The 21,496-nt window shown below is 35.8% G+C and overlaps 1 protein-coding gene across 1 annotated transcript; it reads right to left on the bottom strand.

Annotated features, from left to right (window-relative positions):
• Positions 1 to 594: 594 nt before the first annotated feature.
• Positions 595 to 7,933, bottom strand: LOC140814721 (GPI-anchored protein LLG1-like). Its single transcript, XM_073173802.1, has 3 exons — positions 7,686 to 7,933; positions 7,345 to 7,401; positions 595 to 1,052 (listed from the first exon to the last, which is right to left on the bottom strand). The coding sequence occupies exons 1-3, from the start codon at positions 7,765 to 7,767 to the stop codon at positions 697 to 699; spliced, it is 495 nt and encodes a 164-aa protein (XP_073029903.1). The 5' UTR covers positions 7,768 to 7,933; the 3' UTR covers positions 595 to 696.
• Between the last annotated feature and the right edge of the window lie 13,563 nt (positions 7,934 to 21,496).

The following is a 21,496-nucleotide window of genomic DNA, read 5'->3' as shown; positions in this document are numbered from 1 at the left end:
TAATACCATTATTTTTTAAATAAAACAAATCATGATAGATTAGTGATTTAAAACATATATATAATCAATTAGGAATTTAAACATTAATTTTAAATAAAAATTACTCTGACCTCATTATATTTATACAAATTTAATGATATAGATATTATAAAACTTAATGTCAAATAAAAATTTAATTTACGTACGCATAATGTGTTCGAAGATTTATTAGCAAGAAATTATAGATACCACATGCCAGAATCGGATCCTTGTGTACATGGGACCTGAAGCGATTCTCGAAAAATGGGCCCAAGAAAAGCTGGAAATCGAAGTTAAATTATTCAAAAATTTGAGAAACATTTTAAAATAGTGCCAAAACGTAGCATAATTCAAGAGCTTTCTGAAAATATGGTTGCTTTTAATTTTTGATAATCGATGGCAACGAAAAGGCTAGGTGAAGAGGATAGATAATTTTTTAAAATTGACAAGTGACAACCAATAAGCAAAAAAAAAAAAAAGTTAGTTTTTTATGTTGTCTTTTCAATTTAGTAATGTACCGACTAATTTTTTTAATAAAGAACCATTAATTAATTAATTAATATATATATATATATATATAATTTAAGAAAAAAAAATTGGGCCCTTTGTTTGGCCGGGGTGCCACATACATATATTATGTCTCTAGGAAGAAAACGAAAATTATGAATTCATCGCCAGTTAGCTTAATATAACCATCACCAATCCTGCAATTATCATCATCAACAAAGCGGGCCGAACACCACCACGGAAACCCTCGCTTTTCGGTGGTGGCGGTTGCTCCACGGACTGGCAATCGAGGCCTTGCTCCCCTTCCTTGCACAAAGATGCAAAAAGCCCAGGAGGATATTTTCCATAAAGATTCACATAACTGAAAAAGGTATCGGCACAATTGCTCTTCAAGTCATTCACTTGATCCTTAACTGGGCACAACAACACCTTCAATGGCATGCAGCATCGTTCCGGCGTGTAATTCGGGCCTTTGCACTGACTTGTGATCACTGAGTAGTTCATCTTCTCAAAGTCTACTGAGCAAGCTGCACGTTTTATAAGTAACTTTGTAAAAGTATTTATATTATTTAGATTTTCTAATGTAAAAATATGTTAGATTAGTAATTTCATACCGTAATACATTTTTTTTAAAATTTTATGTTAAAATATGGTTTATTCAATTAAATAAAAGGTTGACTATTTTTAATAAATGTTGGAGAATCAAATTATTGCATGGGAGATGTATTAATTAAAGGAGAGTCCATATATGTTTTCGTAGTAAGAACTAGGAAGATTGTGATGCTCGACTTGAGTTTGTGGAGATAGAGAAGGTAGGATTGAAAATAAAATCGAACCTACCCTTGATTTCAATACCTGATAATTTGAAATACATAGAATCGTCATGATTCTTATGCACAAGATTTCATTCACACAAATTAATGTTGGAATATTGAATGAAATGAGAAGTGGAGTTGTCCCACATTGGAAACCAAACTAAGTCTCACCCTCTTCATTAGCTCTAAGTTTGAACAATGGGATTGGACTCTTAGGGCACGAATTTTTTTTTGAGAGGGGAAGACGTTGATAGACTAGGTCTTGGTAAAACACATTTGCACGCGGTCGGCCGTGAATTGAGATAAAGTGAGGTATTTTGACCGCATTAATCTTTTTGGACACAATTAATTTGGAAAATAATTTTTTATTTCTAAATAAAGTTCGCACACATTCGAAAACTTTGTGTCCCTTACCATATCACCTGCGTTCGGACCAAACAATGCGTTCTTTAGCCTTCGCGTTGGGACATGGAAAGTTGTGTTCGTATCCAAAAGGTTGTGTTCCTTCTCCGCAACTAATGAATATGCTAAAAATAATCCCTCCATCTGCATTGCTCATATTTTTCGCATCTTTGCTGCATTTCCCTTCTCGTTCATTGTATACTTGAAAGTTATGCATATTTCGATTCGCTCTTATCAAGAGTTTGTAGTGTTTAATACTCTCGATTCAAAGTTGTCGTATCACAGAGAAGATTGCCATCCACGTAGAACACTGTTATACGGGCAATTTCGTCTTGCGGATAAAGGATTCATCATTTCTTCGACTTACTGCTTTCTGTTGTTGCACATTATTCTAGTTGCAAAATCCAAACTAATCACAATAAGTCCCCACATGAATGAAATTAATGCATGTATGCAGATTATCTTGAATGTTCTTGTGAATTATCAATGTATCAGGATAGGTAGCTTGTGACTTTGAACCTTCCTTCGTAATATACCATTGGATTTACTGGTTGCTTAGCGACGTGATGTCTTGAACTAGTCAGCCTTTTATGTAAACCTAGTAAACAATATTTGCACAATAATAATTTTAAAATATTATGTTCTCATATTGTGTCTATTTCAGCCCTGGACCATATTCCAAGTTCTCAAACTAATATTTATAACTTAGTTTTTCCATTGAACAATGTCCTGGGATATCCAATTCACAAGGTTGGATTATGGCTATAAATATTTTATTTTGTGGGTTTTAAGCTCTTATTAATTTTTTTATTTGATCTCAATTTATTGTTTTAGTAAACGGATCCGCCAGGTTTTCCTTTGACTTCACATATTCAATAGAAATAACCCCATTTGAGATCAAATGTCTTATGCTATTATGTCTTCGACGAATATGTCAAGACTTACCATTGTATGTACTATTTTGTTCTCTTGCTATTGGTGATTGATTGTCGCAATGAATAATAATCGAAGGCACTGACATATTCCAACAAGGAATGTCTTCTAAGAAATTTCTTAGCCATTCGGGTTCTTCTCCAGATTTATCCAAAGCAATGAACTCGGATTCCATAGTGGATCGAACTATATATGCTTGTCTAGAATATTTCCACGACACGGCTCCTCCACCTATCATGAACACATTCCACTAGTGGACTTGGAGTCATTTGTGTCAGATATCCAATTTACATCACATTATCCTTCCAAACTACTGGATATTATGTATATGACAATCCATAATTCAGTGTGTATTTTAAATATCCAAGCACTCTCGTTAAGGCTTTCCAATGATCCTTACTTCGATTGTTGTTGAACCTACTTAAATTATTTACTGTATATGCAATGTCTGGATATGTACAGCTAGTTAAGTACATTAGGCTGCATATTATCCTTGCATATTCCAGTTGTGAGAAACGTTCTCCATGATTTTGGCCAAATGAACGCCTAAATCTATAGATGTTCTCGCCGGAGGATTGTTTATGGCATTAAACCTTTCAAGAACCTTTTCAATGTAATGAGTTTGTGATAATACAATTCCATCAGATGTTCTAGATATTTTAATCACTAATATAATATTACATAATCTCAAATCTTTCATGTGAAAATGTTTTTTCAACATTTTCTTAGTATTCACGATCAACTCATGATCACTCCCTATAATTAGCATGTCATCTACATAAAGGCATACAATTACATAGGCATTTGCAGTACCTTTAATGTAAACACACTTGTCACATTCATTGATCTTAAAACCATTTGACATCATTGTAGTGTAAACTTTTTCATGTCATTGCTTAGGTGCTTATTCGAGTCCGTATAGTGACTTAACTAGTTTACACACCTTTTTCTCTTGTCCGGGTACAACAAATCTCTCGGGTTGTTCCATATATATTTTATCTTCCAACTATCTATTCAAGAACGTTGTTTTTACATCCATTTGATGAATCTCAAGGTTATGCAAAGCAGCAATGGCCAGGAACACGAATGGATGTAATCCTAGTGACTGGAGAGTATGAGGCAAAGAAATCATATCCTTTTTTCTGTTTAAAACCTTTAGATACCAATCAAAATTTGTATTTATTATAGATCCATCTTTTTTGTATTTTTTTAAGGACCCACTTGCATCCTAAAGATTTGCAAACCGGAGAGAGATCAATAAACTCCCAAGTATTATTATGCATGATGGAATCTATTTCATTTTTTATTGCTTTTTTTCCAGAAAGAGGCTTCTGAATTGGATAAAGCTTCTTGAATAGTTCTTGGTTCATTATTTAACATATACGTTAGAAAATCAGGACCAAATGACTTGTCAACTCTTTCTCTCTTACTATGCCTTGTTTCCTCTTGGCTTTGAATGGAATCAATTTTAGTCTCATGAAGTCTTTTGTTTGAATTTGTTTCCTTCTTTTCCTTACAAGGAAAATTATTTTCAAAGAATACAATATTCCTTGATTCAATGATTGTTCCTTCATTTATATCTGGAATGCTGAATTGTGGACCGAAAATTGATATGAATTACTATTATATGTATATCCAATAAAAAGGCAGTCAACTGTTTTAGGTCCAATTTTAATTTGTTGTGGCTTAGGTACTTCTACTTTAGCCAAACACTCCCACACTTTGAGATATTTGTAAGATGGTATATGACCTTTCCATAGTTCATATGAAGTTTTATCTTTCCCTTTGTGTGGTATCTTATTAAGAATGTGATTTATAGATAAAATAACTTCCCCCCACAGGTTTTGAGGTAAGCCATATTTTATTAACAACATTTTCATCATATTCCTTAATAGTACAATTTTTGTGTTTTGCAACTCCACTGGGTTGAGGTGAGTATGTGACTCGAGTTTGATGAATTATGCCAGAATTTGAGTAGAATTCTTCAAATGGAGAGACATACTCTCCACCTCAATCACTTCAAATCATTTTAACCTTTGAAATGAGTTGATCATTCTTATACTTTTTGAAAGCTTCTAACGCTTCATCTTTGCTTTTCAAAAAATATACATAACAGAACCTAGTGCAGTCATCAATAAACGTTATGAAATATTTTTTTCCCACCTCGAGTTTGCACAAGTTTTAAATCACATACGTCAGTGTTGATTAATTCAAGTGGCGTAGTACTTCTTGTTACAGAATGAAATGAAGCTTTTTCCATTTTTGCTTCAACACAAATCTCACACTTATCTTGTGGATTCTTTTTAACATAGGTAGTATATTTAGATTTGCAAGTGTTTACAAGGTTTTGAAGTTAACATGTCCTAATCTTTCACGCCATAAATTAGAACTTTCAATCAAGTAAACGGAATTAATCACTTTATTCTTTGCCTCTTGGCGGATAACATTCATTACATTCAACTTAAAGAGACCATTGTCTTGGTACCATTTATCTATAAATACGCCACTTTTGGTAACACTAACTTGTCTGATTTAAATACAAGCCTAAAACATGCCTTACTTAATGGGGATCTAGAAACTAAATTCTTCCGAATGTCTGGCACGTGTAATACATTCTTGAGCTTTACTTCTTTGCAAGAAGTCATCTTTAGCACCACTTTCCCGAGTCCTACGACTTCAGAACTGTTAAAGTTTCCCATAAATGGTTTTCTTTCACTGACGGGAGTGTAAGATGAAAATATTTCTTTCTCACCACAGATGTGGCTTGTAGTGCCTGTATCTATCCTCCATTCTCTTTGATTATCCACCAAGTTGGTTTCAAATACAACAACAGATAGATCAAGTTCCGAAATTTCTATTAGTACATGCTTTTCCTCGACGACGTTGGCTTGCCTTTGATTGTGTTTTTCTCTCTCTCTCTTTGGAAGATGACAATCCTTGGCCATGTGGTTCGGTTTTTCACAGTTGTAGCAATTTTCTTTGAATTTCTTGGCGTTTCTTGTCATTGTAGGGGTGATTTCTCTTGTGACTAGTGATTAATTATGATAGATTGGCTTTGGATTCGTCTAATATGATTAATACGATCACCTAACCTCACCACACCGCACCGAGCCAACCAGCTGGCCGCTCGCGTGCTTGTGTTTCATCGAGACCCAACCTATCAGCGTCTTCTCTATTTTAAAAGCTTCTGATGCCCATAGTTCAAACTTAGAACTAATAAGGAGGATGAGACTTGGTTTGACTTCCAATGTGGAACAACTCCATGTCCCATTTCATTCAATATTCAAACAATTAAATTTTGAGCAAATTTAATTGGACATCACTTTAATTAATATATCATTTTCGTTGGGAAATAATAATTGTTCATACGAGAAGATTGTGAAAACGCAGTGCGCTTACCGTTTTACAAAAAATTATAGCTAATACAAGTAATCAGGGACGGAGCCACCCCAAAGGCTGGGGTGGGTTCTAGCCCTGGATAAAAAAAAATATTAGTAAATATAGTATATATATATATATATGTGTGTGTGTGTGTGTGTGTGTGTAATTTCAGCCTACAATAAAATTTTATCCAATCCATAAATAATTATATTTACTAACTTAGCCCACTATAATTATTTTCAATCCATTTAATCATAAGAGAAATTACTGTATCAACAACTGTACTTTTGTAAGTAAGGGCCTCGAGTGAAAAAAGTTGTGAGGGTGAGGATATGAAAGGAATTTTTGGAAAGAGATTGGAAAAATCTTGTGCGGGAGAGGGCCTCGATTGAGTTTGCACGAGGTGAAATGATTGTTTTTTGCTATTTAATTAGTTTATTCCATTTATTATGCAGAAAGATTCAAACTATGGCTTGGTTGATTTTGTATTTATTTTTCAGCTTATGTAGTGATGAAGTCATAGAAGATTAGATTTTTGGTATGTATAGAGCTTGAGATTAACTTTCGTATGATGTATATTTTTGGTGGATTTTTTGTTTTTCCGCCCCAACGCGAGTTTCGAGCAGAAAATTTCACCCGGGGCAATATGACGGGGAAAATCTTCCGCCTTAGTATGCCTGCCTCGCGGCTCCGATGCATTTTTCTTAAAGATTTGATTTGTCTTATTTTAACGCTTCATGTTTTTATGGCAACAATTGAACGATCATTCTCAGCTATGAAATTTCTTAAGACCTCACTCTGGAATAAGATGAAAGAAGAGTTATTGGCAGATTATATGATTATCTACATTGAAAGAAAGTTTAATGCAAGGATAGATACTGATTCAATAATCGATGAGTTTTATTCGATAAACAAGCGCAGAGAAGTAGCTCATATCTAGTTAATGTCACTATTGTTTATCGAGTCATTCAGCCCTATGTCAAAAAATTTTCTGGCTACGTCCCTACATGTAATGGTGACTACAATATTTTAAATTGTACAACAGCTCAAATACCACATTTGAATCACTCTCATATTGCTTCCCAACAACCCCATTTGCCAATAATTACACTCGTTTAATTTAACGAGGATCAAACATATGACTTTAACTCTGATAATAATTATAAGATTACAATTTTTTCAATAACCAAATAACGAGCGAAAATACGATAAAATCTACCATTTATATTTCAATTCGCATGTTTATAATCAAAGGTTGAAAGTTGTGGAGACTAAGAGAAGTCCTTACTCGTTTTCTGTTGAAGAAGGGAGCGACCCATTGAACCATGAGGCTCGACTACTTCATCTGCTCAAAAATACATACCAACAGAATAAGAAAAGAAAAAACGAAACCAAGTGAAATTCCTTTACTTGCAACCATTAAATGGGAACGAGCACAAATCGTTCTATGCGAAAAATAAGACAGATATGTCTCGTGTATATATGCTTAACCTATTACTGTATATACACACACGCACAGATAATTTATCCCAATGCCCTAAATCAAATTCTTGACGGGTTCTTGCATGGAATCGATACATTGAAAATCATAATATATGCATGCTTGCAAGCAAATAATATAAAAATTACTTGAAATGTAGGATGATGAAGCAAAGGCCAAGCCAGCCACAATGAAGAAGATACAGAAACGCAAGGATTCTTTAGAACCCATTCCCTTTTTTTGCTTTCTTTCTTTCTTGTGCAGTTCCACAAATAAATGTAGGAATCCTTATATCTTCCAAAAATAATTTTTTTTTTAAAATTATATTTTAAACAACCCTCGATCTTCAGAGGGTTGGTATTTGTGTTTGTTTTCCTTTTACTTTTTCTTTAGAAAATAATTTTTATGGATATATTTTTGTTTATTTTGTATGTTTGGCCATGGTTAATGAGAGAGACGAAAGAGTAATTTGATTGTGTTCAAAGATTCTGAGAAAATGACGGTGGATCAAAGAATGGTAAAAGTTCAAAAGGAAACAATCTTTGTAAAAAACTCTGCACACAATTGTGGGCTCCCTTTAAAGTAGGGCAGAACGCCATTTACTCTATATGCATTTTTATACATTATTACTTATAAAAGTGGGTGATAAAAATTTATACATTTGAAAGGCCCAAGATTAACTATCTGAATGTTTTGAATGGAGAAACATCCAAATGAATTCTAAATTAAATATACTGGCAAAAAGAAAAAAACAAAAAAAAATGTAAATTAACCATTATTATTTATAAATTAAATATAAATGAATTGAATTGAAAAGGAAATTATATTTAATCAAATTTTTTAAATTTATTTTTTCAAATTATTAATTTCTAAATACATGAAGAAAGATATTAATATTTTTTAACACAAAATTTAATTGTGAATTTAAATATTATTAATCAAAAAATTACTAAATTTGGATCAGAATTACCTAAAAAAGTGTGATGAAATAAGTTGTTCATCCATGGATTCTATTTTATTTAAGTCTCCTCCTAATTATATATTATCAAATATTGCTTATTTATAACAATAATGACATGACAATTTATTTGCATTTGTAGAGTTATTCTCATTCATATATAATGACAATTATATTGACAAAAACGTAATCAAACATTAACTAAAAAATTTTAATAAACAACTAATTTGAACGAACAATATACTATATTTTGAGCTCATTTACATCTATTATTTTTCATTAATAAAATTGGCTTAACCGTCGCTAATTAGCGCCGATTGACTTAACCGTCGCTAATTGGCGACGGTTTGGAATAAAACCGTCGCATAAATTATTAGGGACGGTTTTCAAAAACCGTCGCAAATTCTACCTACCACGACAGGTAAAAACCGCTGTCGTTGAACGGACTTTTAACAACACCCTCAGTTACAACAGTTTTAAATAACCTACGACAACGGATAAAATCCGTTGTCGTTTTGCGTTTTTGTAGTAGTGATGTGTGGTGAAATATAGTTATCTTATATAACATTGTTTTTTTTTTTATTCAAATGTAGATAAAAGTGGTCGATGTGAATTATTGTTGAATCAGATAAATATGTGCAAATTTGAGTTGAAAAAATTTAGATAAAATAATTCGGTGCAGATTTTTTTAACTAATATGATAATTAATTAGTTTATAATTAAATTATTACAAGTTAATGAAATTATGCATTTAGTTTTTTTATTAGGACAGTATACGCATTAAGTTTTTCATTTATGATTATCTACTATTTTTAACGTGAATGTGAGTTAAACGAATTGTTTTTTTTTATTATTTGGATAATATTAAATTTGCATTCACCTCTTCACTTATCATTCCATTTTATGTGTTTACTAATTAATTTACGTTATTTATCTATTTTATATTTGTTACTGTTAAATTTATATTTCAATTTCATTATAATATAATTATTGTTCCTGAAAGAATAATTATATTAATAATTATTCTAATTAACTTTAGTTGTTCAATTGTGAAAATATAAAATCATCTTCTGAAACTTCCCTTCCGTTTTAGCTTTAAAAAATTACTAGATTTTTTTAATAAATATTTTCCTCTAACTTCAAAACAACTCAACATAAAAAATAATATTTAACCTCAAATTTATAAAGATCCATAAATCAACAACCACAAAATCGTACGTCAATTTTGAAATGATCAAAAAACAAAACTTCAAAACTTTAAATAGTAAACTAATGCGGAAAATAAAAGTCCATCGTGAGTGTACTGTCGGACCATATCCACTCAACCGTCAGCGCCTCCCTCAAAATCTTCATCGCCTGCCACCATCCAAACCTAATGAGTCTAATGACTCAGCACGTTCTAACCATACATAACAAATAATACATATACATGCACATGCAGCTTTAAAATAATCTTTTAATAAAATAATCTGGTGTAAAAACTCGTAATCATATATCATATCACAAATCATTAAATCATAAAGCTTTCATCATCGTATATCATTTTTTGGTGAAGTTTGTTCCTTGAAAGTGATTATCATATATCATATAACATATCATCATGGTCGACTAATTAGTCTAGCCATACCAAGTACTGGGGACGAGGCGTCAGCAACTCTTGTCATTGGACCATAGCCAAATATGGAAATACGATTATCGGGATTCCTCTGGGGCCTATTCCCGTAAATGGACCCCCTCTAGGGCCTTTTCTCTAATGATATCCCCAATTATATCTTTTGTGTCACAGTCAATTCAAATCTTTCAAAATATTTTTCCTTTTCTTTTATTTATAAAATATCGTATCCTTCAAATCGTAAAATAGCATTTTTCGGGAAAAATCATACAGCCTTTGCATATATCATAAAAATATCATACTTTAATCATAAACATTTTAAAACATCATTTAGCATGTATTATGATTTTTCGGGACACTTCCAGACCACTCGAACTACCTGGGACATAAAAGGACCGTTTTACCCTTGGATATCGGACTTTTCAATTTTGACTTTTTCTTACTTTTCTTGACTCGAACATATCCTGAACCATCATATAAGCTTAAATTTGACTTCTAACATTTTTCTTAGGCGTAAACCCGAGCCTTTTCATTTAATGCCTTAATAGCTAAACTGTGAAGCGTTTTAAACCCGAATAAATCAAAACATAATATTTTCTTTTCAAATTTTAAACATACGCTTTTAATTATGAATTGCCTCGTTTGGAACTGTCGAGGGCCTAAAATACCCCCGTGAACCATGAACCAACCCCCGTGGACCACGGTTTGAGCCCATAATCTTCCTCTAGCCAAAACCGAACCCTAAAGCTTCCTAGAACCGATCGCCTCACCCAAACCTCGACCCACCACCGAGCCACCCTAGACCAGACCCTGACCATACCTACTGGACCCTACCTGGCCCAGCCTTGACCCAACACACTAGCCCTAGCCGTCCACAACCGAGCCACACACACCATAAGCGAGAAACCCTAGGGCGTGCGGCTGCCACCCTCTTCGAGCCATCGTTCCAGCCACAATCCTACATCCCTAGCCCTTGAACGCGGCCTGCACAGGGTCCTGAACAAGTCTGGTTGAGCCCTGGTGCAGCCATGACCGAACCCTCCCAAGGAAACCCTTGAAAACCCTAGCCTCCTTTGTTAGAGTAGGTGCCCGACAAGCCAACTTGTGGCTCCGGTTTTATTTACTCTGATGTAAAACAATCTTTATTTTAATAATATTTTACGATTTTATTCGATTATGACATTATACTGTATCTGAATACCCATGCAAGCTGTATAGATAAAGTCCTTGAATATACAATAGGTACCATGAGGTCTGTGTCACAACGTAAGATCATGAAACTCATTAGGAAGTGTACCGTATATTCTAAACAAGTTCCTAGTCGAATCAGCCGCCTAAAACAAGGATAAAAATCACTCGAGCTCGAGACTAGAGTCTATGACATTAACGCCATGTTTCATTGGTATGGGCATAGAGATGTCCATTCACACAGATGGGTGATCATGTGATGATGCACTGAACAACCCTCCCTTGGACTGTCCATGAAACGTCTACTACTTAAATACCACTAGGAATTTTTTTTTTGTAAGCTCATTTTTTAAATATATATCTTCATGCATGCAATAGTATCTGAAAAGTTCACATTTTAAAATAAAAGTAATCAACTAACAGATGAAAATACTGCAGTTTAAAAATAGTCAATTCTTCAACCCTCAACATACGTTTTAATAATAAAACAAATATGAAACGTGTGAAATTCCTGATAACCATCAACAAAATAAAAATAATGAGTATGAAAATATCCATCCACTCCTAACTCAAAACATAATGTGCGAAAAATACGGTCCTCGGGTTCGCGTGCGCACATCCAACTCTGCCTACTCAATCTTCACCACCTCCAATCTCCTAATCAATATGCTCAGCTGCATCATTCACACCTAGTGAGTCTAAAGACTCAACACACCTGTAACGCTATAGCAAGTACATAGACATAACATGCAACAGTGAAAAGTACCGTAATAAGAAATACATTTCATGATCATAAAAAGTCGTAAACATAATCATGACCTGTCGAAGCATAAACATGTTCATAACATATCTCATCATACCAACATATACGTGTTCGCTTTCTTAATTTGAATTCCGTTGATTGATTGTGAATTTCTTATCATCGTATTAGGCGATGGATCCGTTTACGTATAACCACGGTACCCAAAGGCGGGGACATCAGCGACAGTATTACCCATCCACTAAGCCTTGGCCTTACATATCATCGTATTATCGTGTCATCATATTAGTCATAACCAACTCCATTCCTTCAAAAAAATGGCATTGTATTCATCACTAATAAAATCATGCATTAAAGTAAATTTTCTTTAAAATCAAGCATGCAACGTATTTTTCATATTTACATAAAAAGTCATATTCAAGATAACATAAACATTTAAAACATGTCAAATCGTGTTTAGGGTTCTGCCAGGACTGCTAACTCGACCCAAGTGCAAAATGACCATTTTTCCCCTGTGAACCCCAATGGACAATTTTACCCCTGGACCTCAAAATTTTGACCCGGAGCCAACCAAACTCCTTAAAACACCCAAAAACATAATAATAAACATTTAATAAAGATAAACTCGTGCTCGTTCCAAAATTTATGCGATTCGTTTTAAAACTTGAATCGGGGTCCCGGTTTTAATCCGAATCAACCTGAAACTCAACCAAACTTCTCCCAACTTAAAATGTGACTTGAACCTACACTAGAAACCCCTAAATCAGTTATAGACCGCTTAGGATCTACAAACCACGCCTGAAAGTTTCTTGAAATTTCCAACGTGCACAAGTCGTAACCCTAGTTGCACCAACACACGTTTTATCGATCCTAGCCTGAAAGCCGACGTGTCCAGCCCACAACCCGACACCCTAGGACTATGACTGAGTCAAGGACCCTCTACTGGACCGCCTAACCAACGCCTGTAGCACCATGCACACGCTCACTCAAGTGTTTCATGAAGACACCCAAACCGCACTCCTTTCGACTTAGCCATTTCGTGCAGCCCTATGACTTCGACCAGCGATGTTCGGGCCATCCTGGGCTGTGAATCAGACCCACCAAGGTCCGAACTACATCTTGGAACAGCCCCTACACCACTGCAACCCGAGCCACTACCCGATTACCCTTCGCGAGCATCACTCGACGCTTGCGCTCAAAACCTTCAACCAACACTTCTTCGATCCCCTCTCAGCCCTAGACTTCCTCGATCTGCACGTAATACAACCCCTACAACGCTAAGTCTAGAAGCCCCTTGAAAAAAAATAGAAACATGAGTGATATGTAGGGACGTATGCATATTTTGTGACAAAACATCGCATAAACGATTCATTTTCACATTGAAACTCTATGTATAAACAATATTTATTTTAATTATATTTGAAATTATTTTTTTGGCACATCTTTATCTGTATACCCATGCTTGTTGCATAGATAAAGTCCTTGAATATACATATAGTAGAAAGAATAAGAGATGCTTATATGATGAGTATCATGAAACTCATATTTGGAAAACTATATATTCTAAACAGTTCCAAGTCAATTCAGCCAACGTTAAGAAGGATAAAGGCCGCTCGAGTTTGAGACTAGTATCTGCGATGTGAGTACCATGTTTCATTAGTTTGGGACATTGTGATGTCCGAGCATGCATATAGGTGCTCCTTGTAGAGTGCACTGAACAACCCTCCATAAAGGACTTTCCAAGTGGTTCTCACTTATCGAGTGGAAACGTCCTAGTTTATGGTTGTACACCATTAGTCCTTATGACCCGGGACAACATTAAGACTCTATGTAACGTAGCGTACTTTTTCTACTAAAAATTTTCGGAAAAATTAAAAATTTTCTTAACTGAATCGTGAACGTCCAAAGTTTGATAAAATAAACTGTACGTCTCAAAATTTCTTACAACAAAAGAACCAAAATTTAAGTTTGACAAAAGCATTTGAACATTTTCATAAAACTCAAAACTTGGGCAGTCATCGGGTCTAGTCTTCTGCTCAGTCCAAGCCTGCTCCTTGGTCCCCACCCCTAGTCTCCTCGAAATCATCCTCATCTGCATCGATCAAGTCTTGTGAGTCTAAAGACTCAACACATATAAACTGGAAATAACGAGTACTACATAATAAAATCGCATGCAGCTTTAAAATAGAACGTACATACTGGAACTTGAACTTGCATATAAAAGCTTGGAATTACATACATAACATAGACGTGCCATAACGTGAAACTTTTCTTAAACATGCTTGCATGCTTGTACATACTTGAACATACTTAAATTTCGTCATTTTGCGTAGAGGCATGTTTCAAAGCAAGTGACCCATAACATAAATCACCTGATCAGACTAAACCACAGTACTGGGCTGATAGGGAATATCCACTGCCACATACATGAGATCCCCGTTCATGCTTTAACGGGTGGATTGGTCCCCATTCATGCTTTAACGCTTCCCAATCCTGATATAAACCCGTTCATGCTTTAACGGGGTGGATTGGTCCCTGGTCATGCTTTACCGCTTTCCAATCCCATACATAAATGTTAGAGTAGGTTCACGTCGAGCCAAGTGTTGGCCGATTGTTCACAATGAAACTCTTGTATAAACAGTCTTTATTTTAATAATATTTGAAATTATTGTTTTGACACTTTTTTATCTGTATACCCATGCATGTTGCATAGATAATATAATCGATCGGGATATATGAGTTGAAGGGACTGTACTGTACGCTAACCATAATTGAATGGTTCTTACAGGCACTATCATTTGATACCTAGGGAATCATGTAAGCGATGCTGCTAGGCGTTTAACCCGATAGGTTGGGTACTATCAGACTTGAGTTCTGACGTTCTTGTTATCAAGGAGTTGATAATTGAGAATGGAGCAATTGGGGGATGCTCATATAAGGACGTTTTTAGTCCGAATCACATGGAGATGTGAACCCACGGCTAGTTGTATCAATGAACCATTGAGGGCCACACAAGTACAAGTTTTCTAGATCCCGTTGAGAAGTAAAATGGTTTAATGTGTTGAACGGCTTATAAAGGAGTTTATAAGCGTAAGGAAAAATAGAAGTAGACTTCTATAAGGAGAATGTAACTTTTAATTTGAGGAAGTGTTCCTAAATTAAAAGTTGGCCAAACAAATAATGTATTTGAAAATTTTGATTTTCATAAACATTGTTATGGACTAAATTAAATTAATTCAAGTGTTGAATTAATTAAACACTAGTGGACCTAGTAGAGTCCAAAATTTAATTAATTCAAGTGTTGGATTAATTAAACAACATTGGGCCTTGTAGAGCCTAATTAGAAATAATTATTAAACTAGTGGGGTTGAGTAAAATCAATTAAGGTTTAATTGGTCTCAAATTTGTTTGAGACAATTTAAATAAAAGTCCATGGGCCTGATAATTGTTACAAGCCCAAGTAGAAAGCATGCACGGCAGGTGAAGGGTTGTAGACAACTTTTTCATAAAACAATGCATGGAATGCTCATGCACTTTATCACTTTTTCAAGCACCAAGAAAATTTACTCCTTCTCTTCTCCCCACCCCTTTGGCCGAAATTTTGAGCATAATTCTCCCCAAATTTTGTTCTTCAATTGTTGAGGAATCCTTACACTTCTCAAAGAAAAATCCTCTTATTTTTCTAGTGCAAAATAAGAGGGGTTCTAGCTTGTTGGTGGCATGCTTAATATTTGAGCAAGGAGTTCTCAAAGGGAAGCTTGAAGATTTTTCTACCTATCAAGAGCCAAGTTGTTGGTTGGAGCCATAACATTAATCCTTATGATTGATAGGTAAAAAGTCTAAACACCCTATGTATGACATTTTGGTGATTTCGTATTTGCTACACATTATAGGATTATGGTGCTCGTTTTTGCCCTTGAAAATCATTTTTGAAACTTCCGTTGCGTATTCGGGCACCTTAATCGATCCTCTTTCAAGTCGTATCAAAAGCTATTAATACTATTTTGTGTAGCATATTAGCATATACATAATATTATATTGAGATCGATCTCTAACCGCATGAGATGAATTTTTGCAACAAAAATCGAGGCCGTCATGGGGAAAAGTTGTACATATTATCTCATAAAATAAATAATTGAAGTCGGACTTAATTATTTATAGTAAATTGTGATTTACAAGAAATTCGGTTAAAAATAAATTAATTAGAAAGTAGACAAAGGAGTTTGTATACTTTGTTAATTTAATTTATAATCGTGGCGGTTAGTGATTGGATCAAGATATATAATATTGGATCAATTATTTTTTGTGATAATTAATTGATGGTGTATGATATGTGATATTATGCATGAAGGATGATCAAAAGCCCAAGCCCAATTTTCTAGGTGTATGCTAGGATATTTTGTGTTGAATGATTGTAATAATTATCAAATTTCAAGTGAGATTGGTTTATGGCACGTTCCCACCCCATGAGATGTATACCTATTTGCCATGGATAATTACTTGTAAATATTAGTATAGTGGAAGATCAAGATTGGAAGATGGTGGCTTTGATGGTTATGAAGATCGAAAACATGTAAATATTGGAAGCTTATGTAATAGTTGCATTTGTATCCCATGCATTTCCCTATGATTGGATCTAGGCCCGTGCTTAGCTCGCACGGGCTATTAATATTAGGGCGATTGATCATCCTTTTTTTGTTTATTGTTTATAATATATGCTTGATATGTTATAAATAATGAGTATGTGTGTTATTATTATGATAATAACAAAGTTGCATGAATCCGGCAAACATACGATCAAACATGGTTAGCTTTTAAATAAAATTAATGATGAGACCTTTCAAAAAAATTAAAAACACTCATTTTGAATAAAATTCAAAATTAATATCAAGCTCGAAAAAGGGAATTATAAAGGTGTTTATAATTTTTATGTCTTCCATCGACAATGGGTGCATGATGAACGCTACCCGTGCTCGGGCTCGGCTCATATTATTGGGGGGACCCTGGACACCGGAAAGCTGTGACATCCATTGACATGGTGATGTGAACTACGTGGAACTCCCATGATTTCGGCTCATATTATTGAGGGAATTCATGGCGACCGTCCATTAAGGTTCAACATAGATGGGTAAGACTTGACACTTAAAGATGAACGACGTCATATTATTGGATCCTAATCAAACTTGAGACAAAAGTTTATGTAGAGGGTTGCATGATGATGCAATTGGAAACTACCTTTTAGGAATTGTGATTGGCTGATATTATTCAGGATCATAATTCGCTAATTGGACCTTGCGTACCTACTGAGGAAAGGAGTTTCCCGTTTTCACTAGAGGGTAGTGAAAGATGTCAAAACAGTGGGAGTAAAAATTTATAAAGTAAAAGTCCATACTTTATATCTTACGAAATATTTTAAAATAGTAATTAATATTTATCTGTTTTACTTTTCAGTACAAAATTGACTATATATTCGATTCGCAATCCAATATATGCAATACTCGAAAAATACATATTAACCAGACCTAATTACCTCACTTGGCTAAGAAACCTGAAAATTGTCTTGAATTCGGAAAGGATATCATGTAAACTTACTGAGTCGCCACTTGTTGAGGCTCCGACTAGCTACACTCCTGAGGAATTGCAGACTTACAAGGATTGGTGTGACCATGACTTGAAAGCCAAGTGTTATATGCAGGCTTATATGAATGATGAGCTGCAGAGGCGTTTTGAGGATGCAAAGAGTGCTGCTGACATTCATTTGCATCTCAAGGAGCTCTTTGGTGAGCAGACTCAACCTCTTAGGCATGCTAACGTTAAGGAGCTGATCTCTTTGCACATGAGAGATGGGGCCTCGGTCCATGAGCATGGCCTAAAGTTGATTGGGCTCATGGATAAGCTCGTTGGCATGGATCTGATGTTGCCTTCGGAGTTGACCACCGACGTGTTGCTCTTGTCATTGCCTAGCTCGTTTTATCCTTTTGTGGTGAACTTCAATATGAACAAGATGGAGCCGACCCTTGATGAGTTGATGAACATGCTTGTGACCTTTGAGTCCACCATGAATAAAGAGAAACCGGTTCTTTATGTGGGTTCTTCATCTTGTGCGAAGACTGGTCCACATGGGAAGGGAAAGAAGCGTTCTTTCCAACGTCCCAAGAAGAACGTGCCCTTGAAGAGGCAAACTCCGAGTCCCGCTGTGGCAGCTACACCAGTTAAAGCTGAAAAGACTGTTGATGGACATGGTTCGGTCTATGATGGGGTTCACGGAGTTGCCGCCATCTTTTTGGGGATATGCGCTTGAGACAGCGCCACTGTTGTTGAACAATGTCCATTCAAAGGCAGTTGATAAGACACCATATGAGATATGTATGGGTAAGCCTCCCAAATATTCTTATCTTAGAATATGGGGTGCCTTTCTTATGTAAAGCAAGTAGTGGGAGATAAATTGGATAATCGATCCATTTTATGTTATTTTGTGGGATATCCTTGGATATTATTTCTATCATCCCCAAGAAACAAAGATATTTGTTTCTATGAATGCAACCTTTTTGAAAAGAAATTTCTATTGGATAGAAAAAGGGAGATGATAGAACTGGAAGAGGTTTGAGAGACACCCACAATTGAAGAACCCACACCCGAAGAGCTAAGGGAGGAGATACAAGCTTCTAGAAGATTCGAGAGAGTCTCGAGACCACCTATGAGGTATAATCTGCTTCTTGAAGAGGGCCATGATGAGCCTAACCATGGATGTGATCCAAGGACCTTCAAGGAAGTGTTATCTGATGCAGATTCATCCAAGTGGCTTGAATCTATGGAATCTGAGATGAATTCCATGAATTCGAACCAAGTGTGGAATCTCGTGGATCCGCCTGAGGGAATTGTTCCCATAGGGTGTAAATAGATTTACAAGAGGAAACTTGGGGCGGATGGGAAGGTATTGACCTTCAAGGAGCGATTGGTAGCAAAAGGATATACTCAAAGACAAGGAGTTGAGGAAACCTTTTCTCCAGTTGCAATGTTCAAGTCCATAAGGATATTTCTAGCCATAGCTGCATGGTATGACTATGAGATATGGCAGATGGATGTTAAGATAGCCTTTCTTAATGGGGATATTAAGGAAGAGATTTACATGTCTAAACCTGAAGGGTTTACATCTATCGGAAGTGAGCATATGGTATGCAAACTTCAAAGATTTATTTATGGTCTAAAGCAGACATCTTGGAGTTGGAACCTTAGATTCGATAGTACAATCAAAGAGTTTGGTTTTACTAAGAATCCTGAGGAACCTTGTGTGTATAAGAATGTCAGTGGGAGTGCTGTGACATTCCTAGTGCTTTAGGTTGATGACATTCTACTCATTGGGAATGATGTAGGAATGTTGCAATCAACAAAATATGGTTAGCGAGTAAGTTCTCCATGAAGGACTTGGGTGAAGCATCTTTTGTATGGGAATACAGATCTATAGAGATAGATTAAGAAGATTGCTTGGTCTCACCCAGTTCACTTACATTGATACCATCGTGAAGAGGTTCTCGATGGATGAGTCCAAGAGAGGACATCTACTAATGTGTCATGGCGTGTCCCTATCCAAGTCTATATCTCCCAAGACTGATGCAGAGATAGCGGCGATGACACGCATTCCATATGCATCTACAATTGGTAGCATCATGTATGGGATGATATCTACTCGTCCTGACGTGGCTTTCGCACAAAGTGTAGTGAGTAGATATCAATCGAACCCTGGTCTTCTACATTGGAAAGCTGTGAAAGACATCCTCAAGTATTTGAGAAGGACCAATAAGTTTTTCTTGTTCTATGGAGGTGGAGAGCTGAAATTGGAAAGCTATACCGACTCTAGCTTCCAAAGAGATATCGATGAATTGAATTCAACCTCTGGAATGATATTCATGCTCAATGGTGCTGCTGTCTCTTGGAAGAGTTCCAAGCAAGACAGTACAGTGGATTCCACCACTGAGACAGAATACATTGCTGCATCAGCTGCAGCAAAGAAGGCTGTTTGGATAAGGAATTTCGTCCAAGAGTTGGGCGTCATTCCTAATGGAGTTGCTCTTGTCCCGGCGTTTTGTGACAACACGGGAGACATTGCTCATGCAAAGGAGCCAAGGTCTCATCAGAAGTCCAAACATGTATTGAGAAAGTACCACATCCTCCGAGAGATTGTGGAAAGAGGAGAAGTGTCGATGGACAAAGTCGGCTCCGCAGATAATGTTGCTGATCCACTAACTAAGCCTTTACCTGGACCATTATTCGAGAAGCATCACGAATCGAAGGGTTTGAATCATATGGGTAGTTGGCTCTAGCGCAAGTGGGAGATTGTTAGAGTTGGTGCACGTCGAGCCAAGTGTTGGCCGAGTGTTCACAATGAAACTCTATGTATAAACAGTCTTTATTTTAATAATATTTGAAATTATTGTTTTGGTACTTCTTTATCTGTATCACCATGCATGTTGCATAGATAAATTACTTGAATATACAAATAGTAGAAAGAATATGAGATGCTCATATGATGAGTATCATGAAACTCATATTTGGAGTACTGTATATTCTAAATAGTTCCTAGTCGCTTCAGCCGTAGCTAAGAAGGATATAAGCCGCTCGAGTTCGAGACTAGTATCTGCGATGTGAGTACCATGTTTCATTTGTAGGGGACATTGTGATGTCCGAATATGCAGATAGGTGCTCCTTGTAGAGTGCACTGAACAACCCTCTATAAAGGACTTTCCAAGTGGTTCTAACTTATCGAGTGGAAATTTCCTAGTTTATGGTTGTACACCATTAGTCTTTATGACCCGGGAAAACATTGAGACTCTATATGCTAGCATTGAACTTTGACTTGTTTACCGACTCTCATGGGGTCATCAAGGTGGCAAGGTTGGGTGTTTTGTCGAAACATATAGGAATCGATGGATTGTAGTCGGAGATTCACCACTTATCTTCGGGTATGGATATCCCATGTGATCTCATGTATATGTAGTTTGAAATCTCTGATCAGAATATGGTGGTAACTATGAAAGGGGTTTCATAGATTACACCATCGCTACAACTACGACATGACACATAGTATCGATTAATTGACAGCTTTCGATATACCAATAGTTGTCGAATCGGTCGGGATATATGAGTTGAAGGGACTCTATTGTACGCTAATCATAATTGAATGGTTTTTGCAGGCACTATCATTTGATGCCTAGGGAATCATGTAAGCGATGCTGCTATGTGTTTAACATGATAGGTTGGGTACTATCAGACTTGAGTTCTCACGTTCTTGTTATCAAAGAGTTGATAATTAAGAATGGAGCAATTGGGGTATGCTCATATAAGAACGTGTTTAGTCCGAATCACATGGAGATGTGAACCCACGGCTAGTTGTATCAATGAACCATTGAGGGCCACACAAGTACTAGCTTTCTAGATCCCGTTG

Source organism: Primulina eburnea, chromosome 15, assembly GCF_022965805.1.
Source record: "Primulina eburnea isolate SZY01 chromosome 15, ASM2296580v1, whole genome shotgun sequence".
NCBI lineage: Eukaryota > Viridiplantae > Streptophyta > Magnoliopsida > Lamiales > Gesneriaceae > Primulina > Primulina eburnea.
Note: the sequence above shows the minus strand (reverse complement) of the source record. Positions and strands in the feature narration are given on the sequence as shown.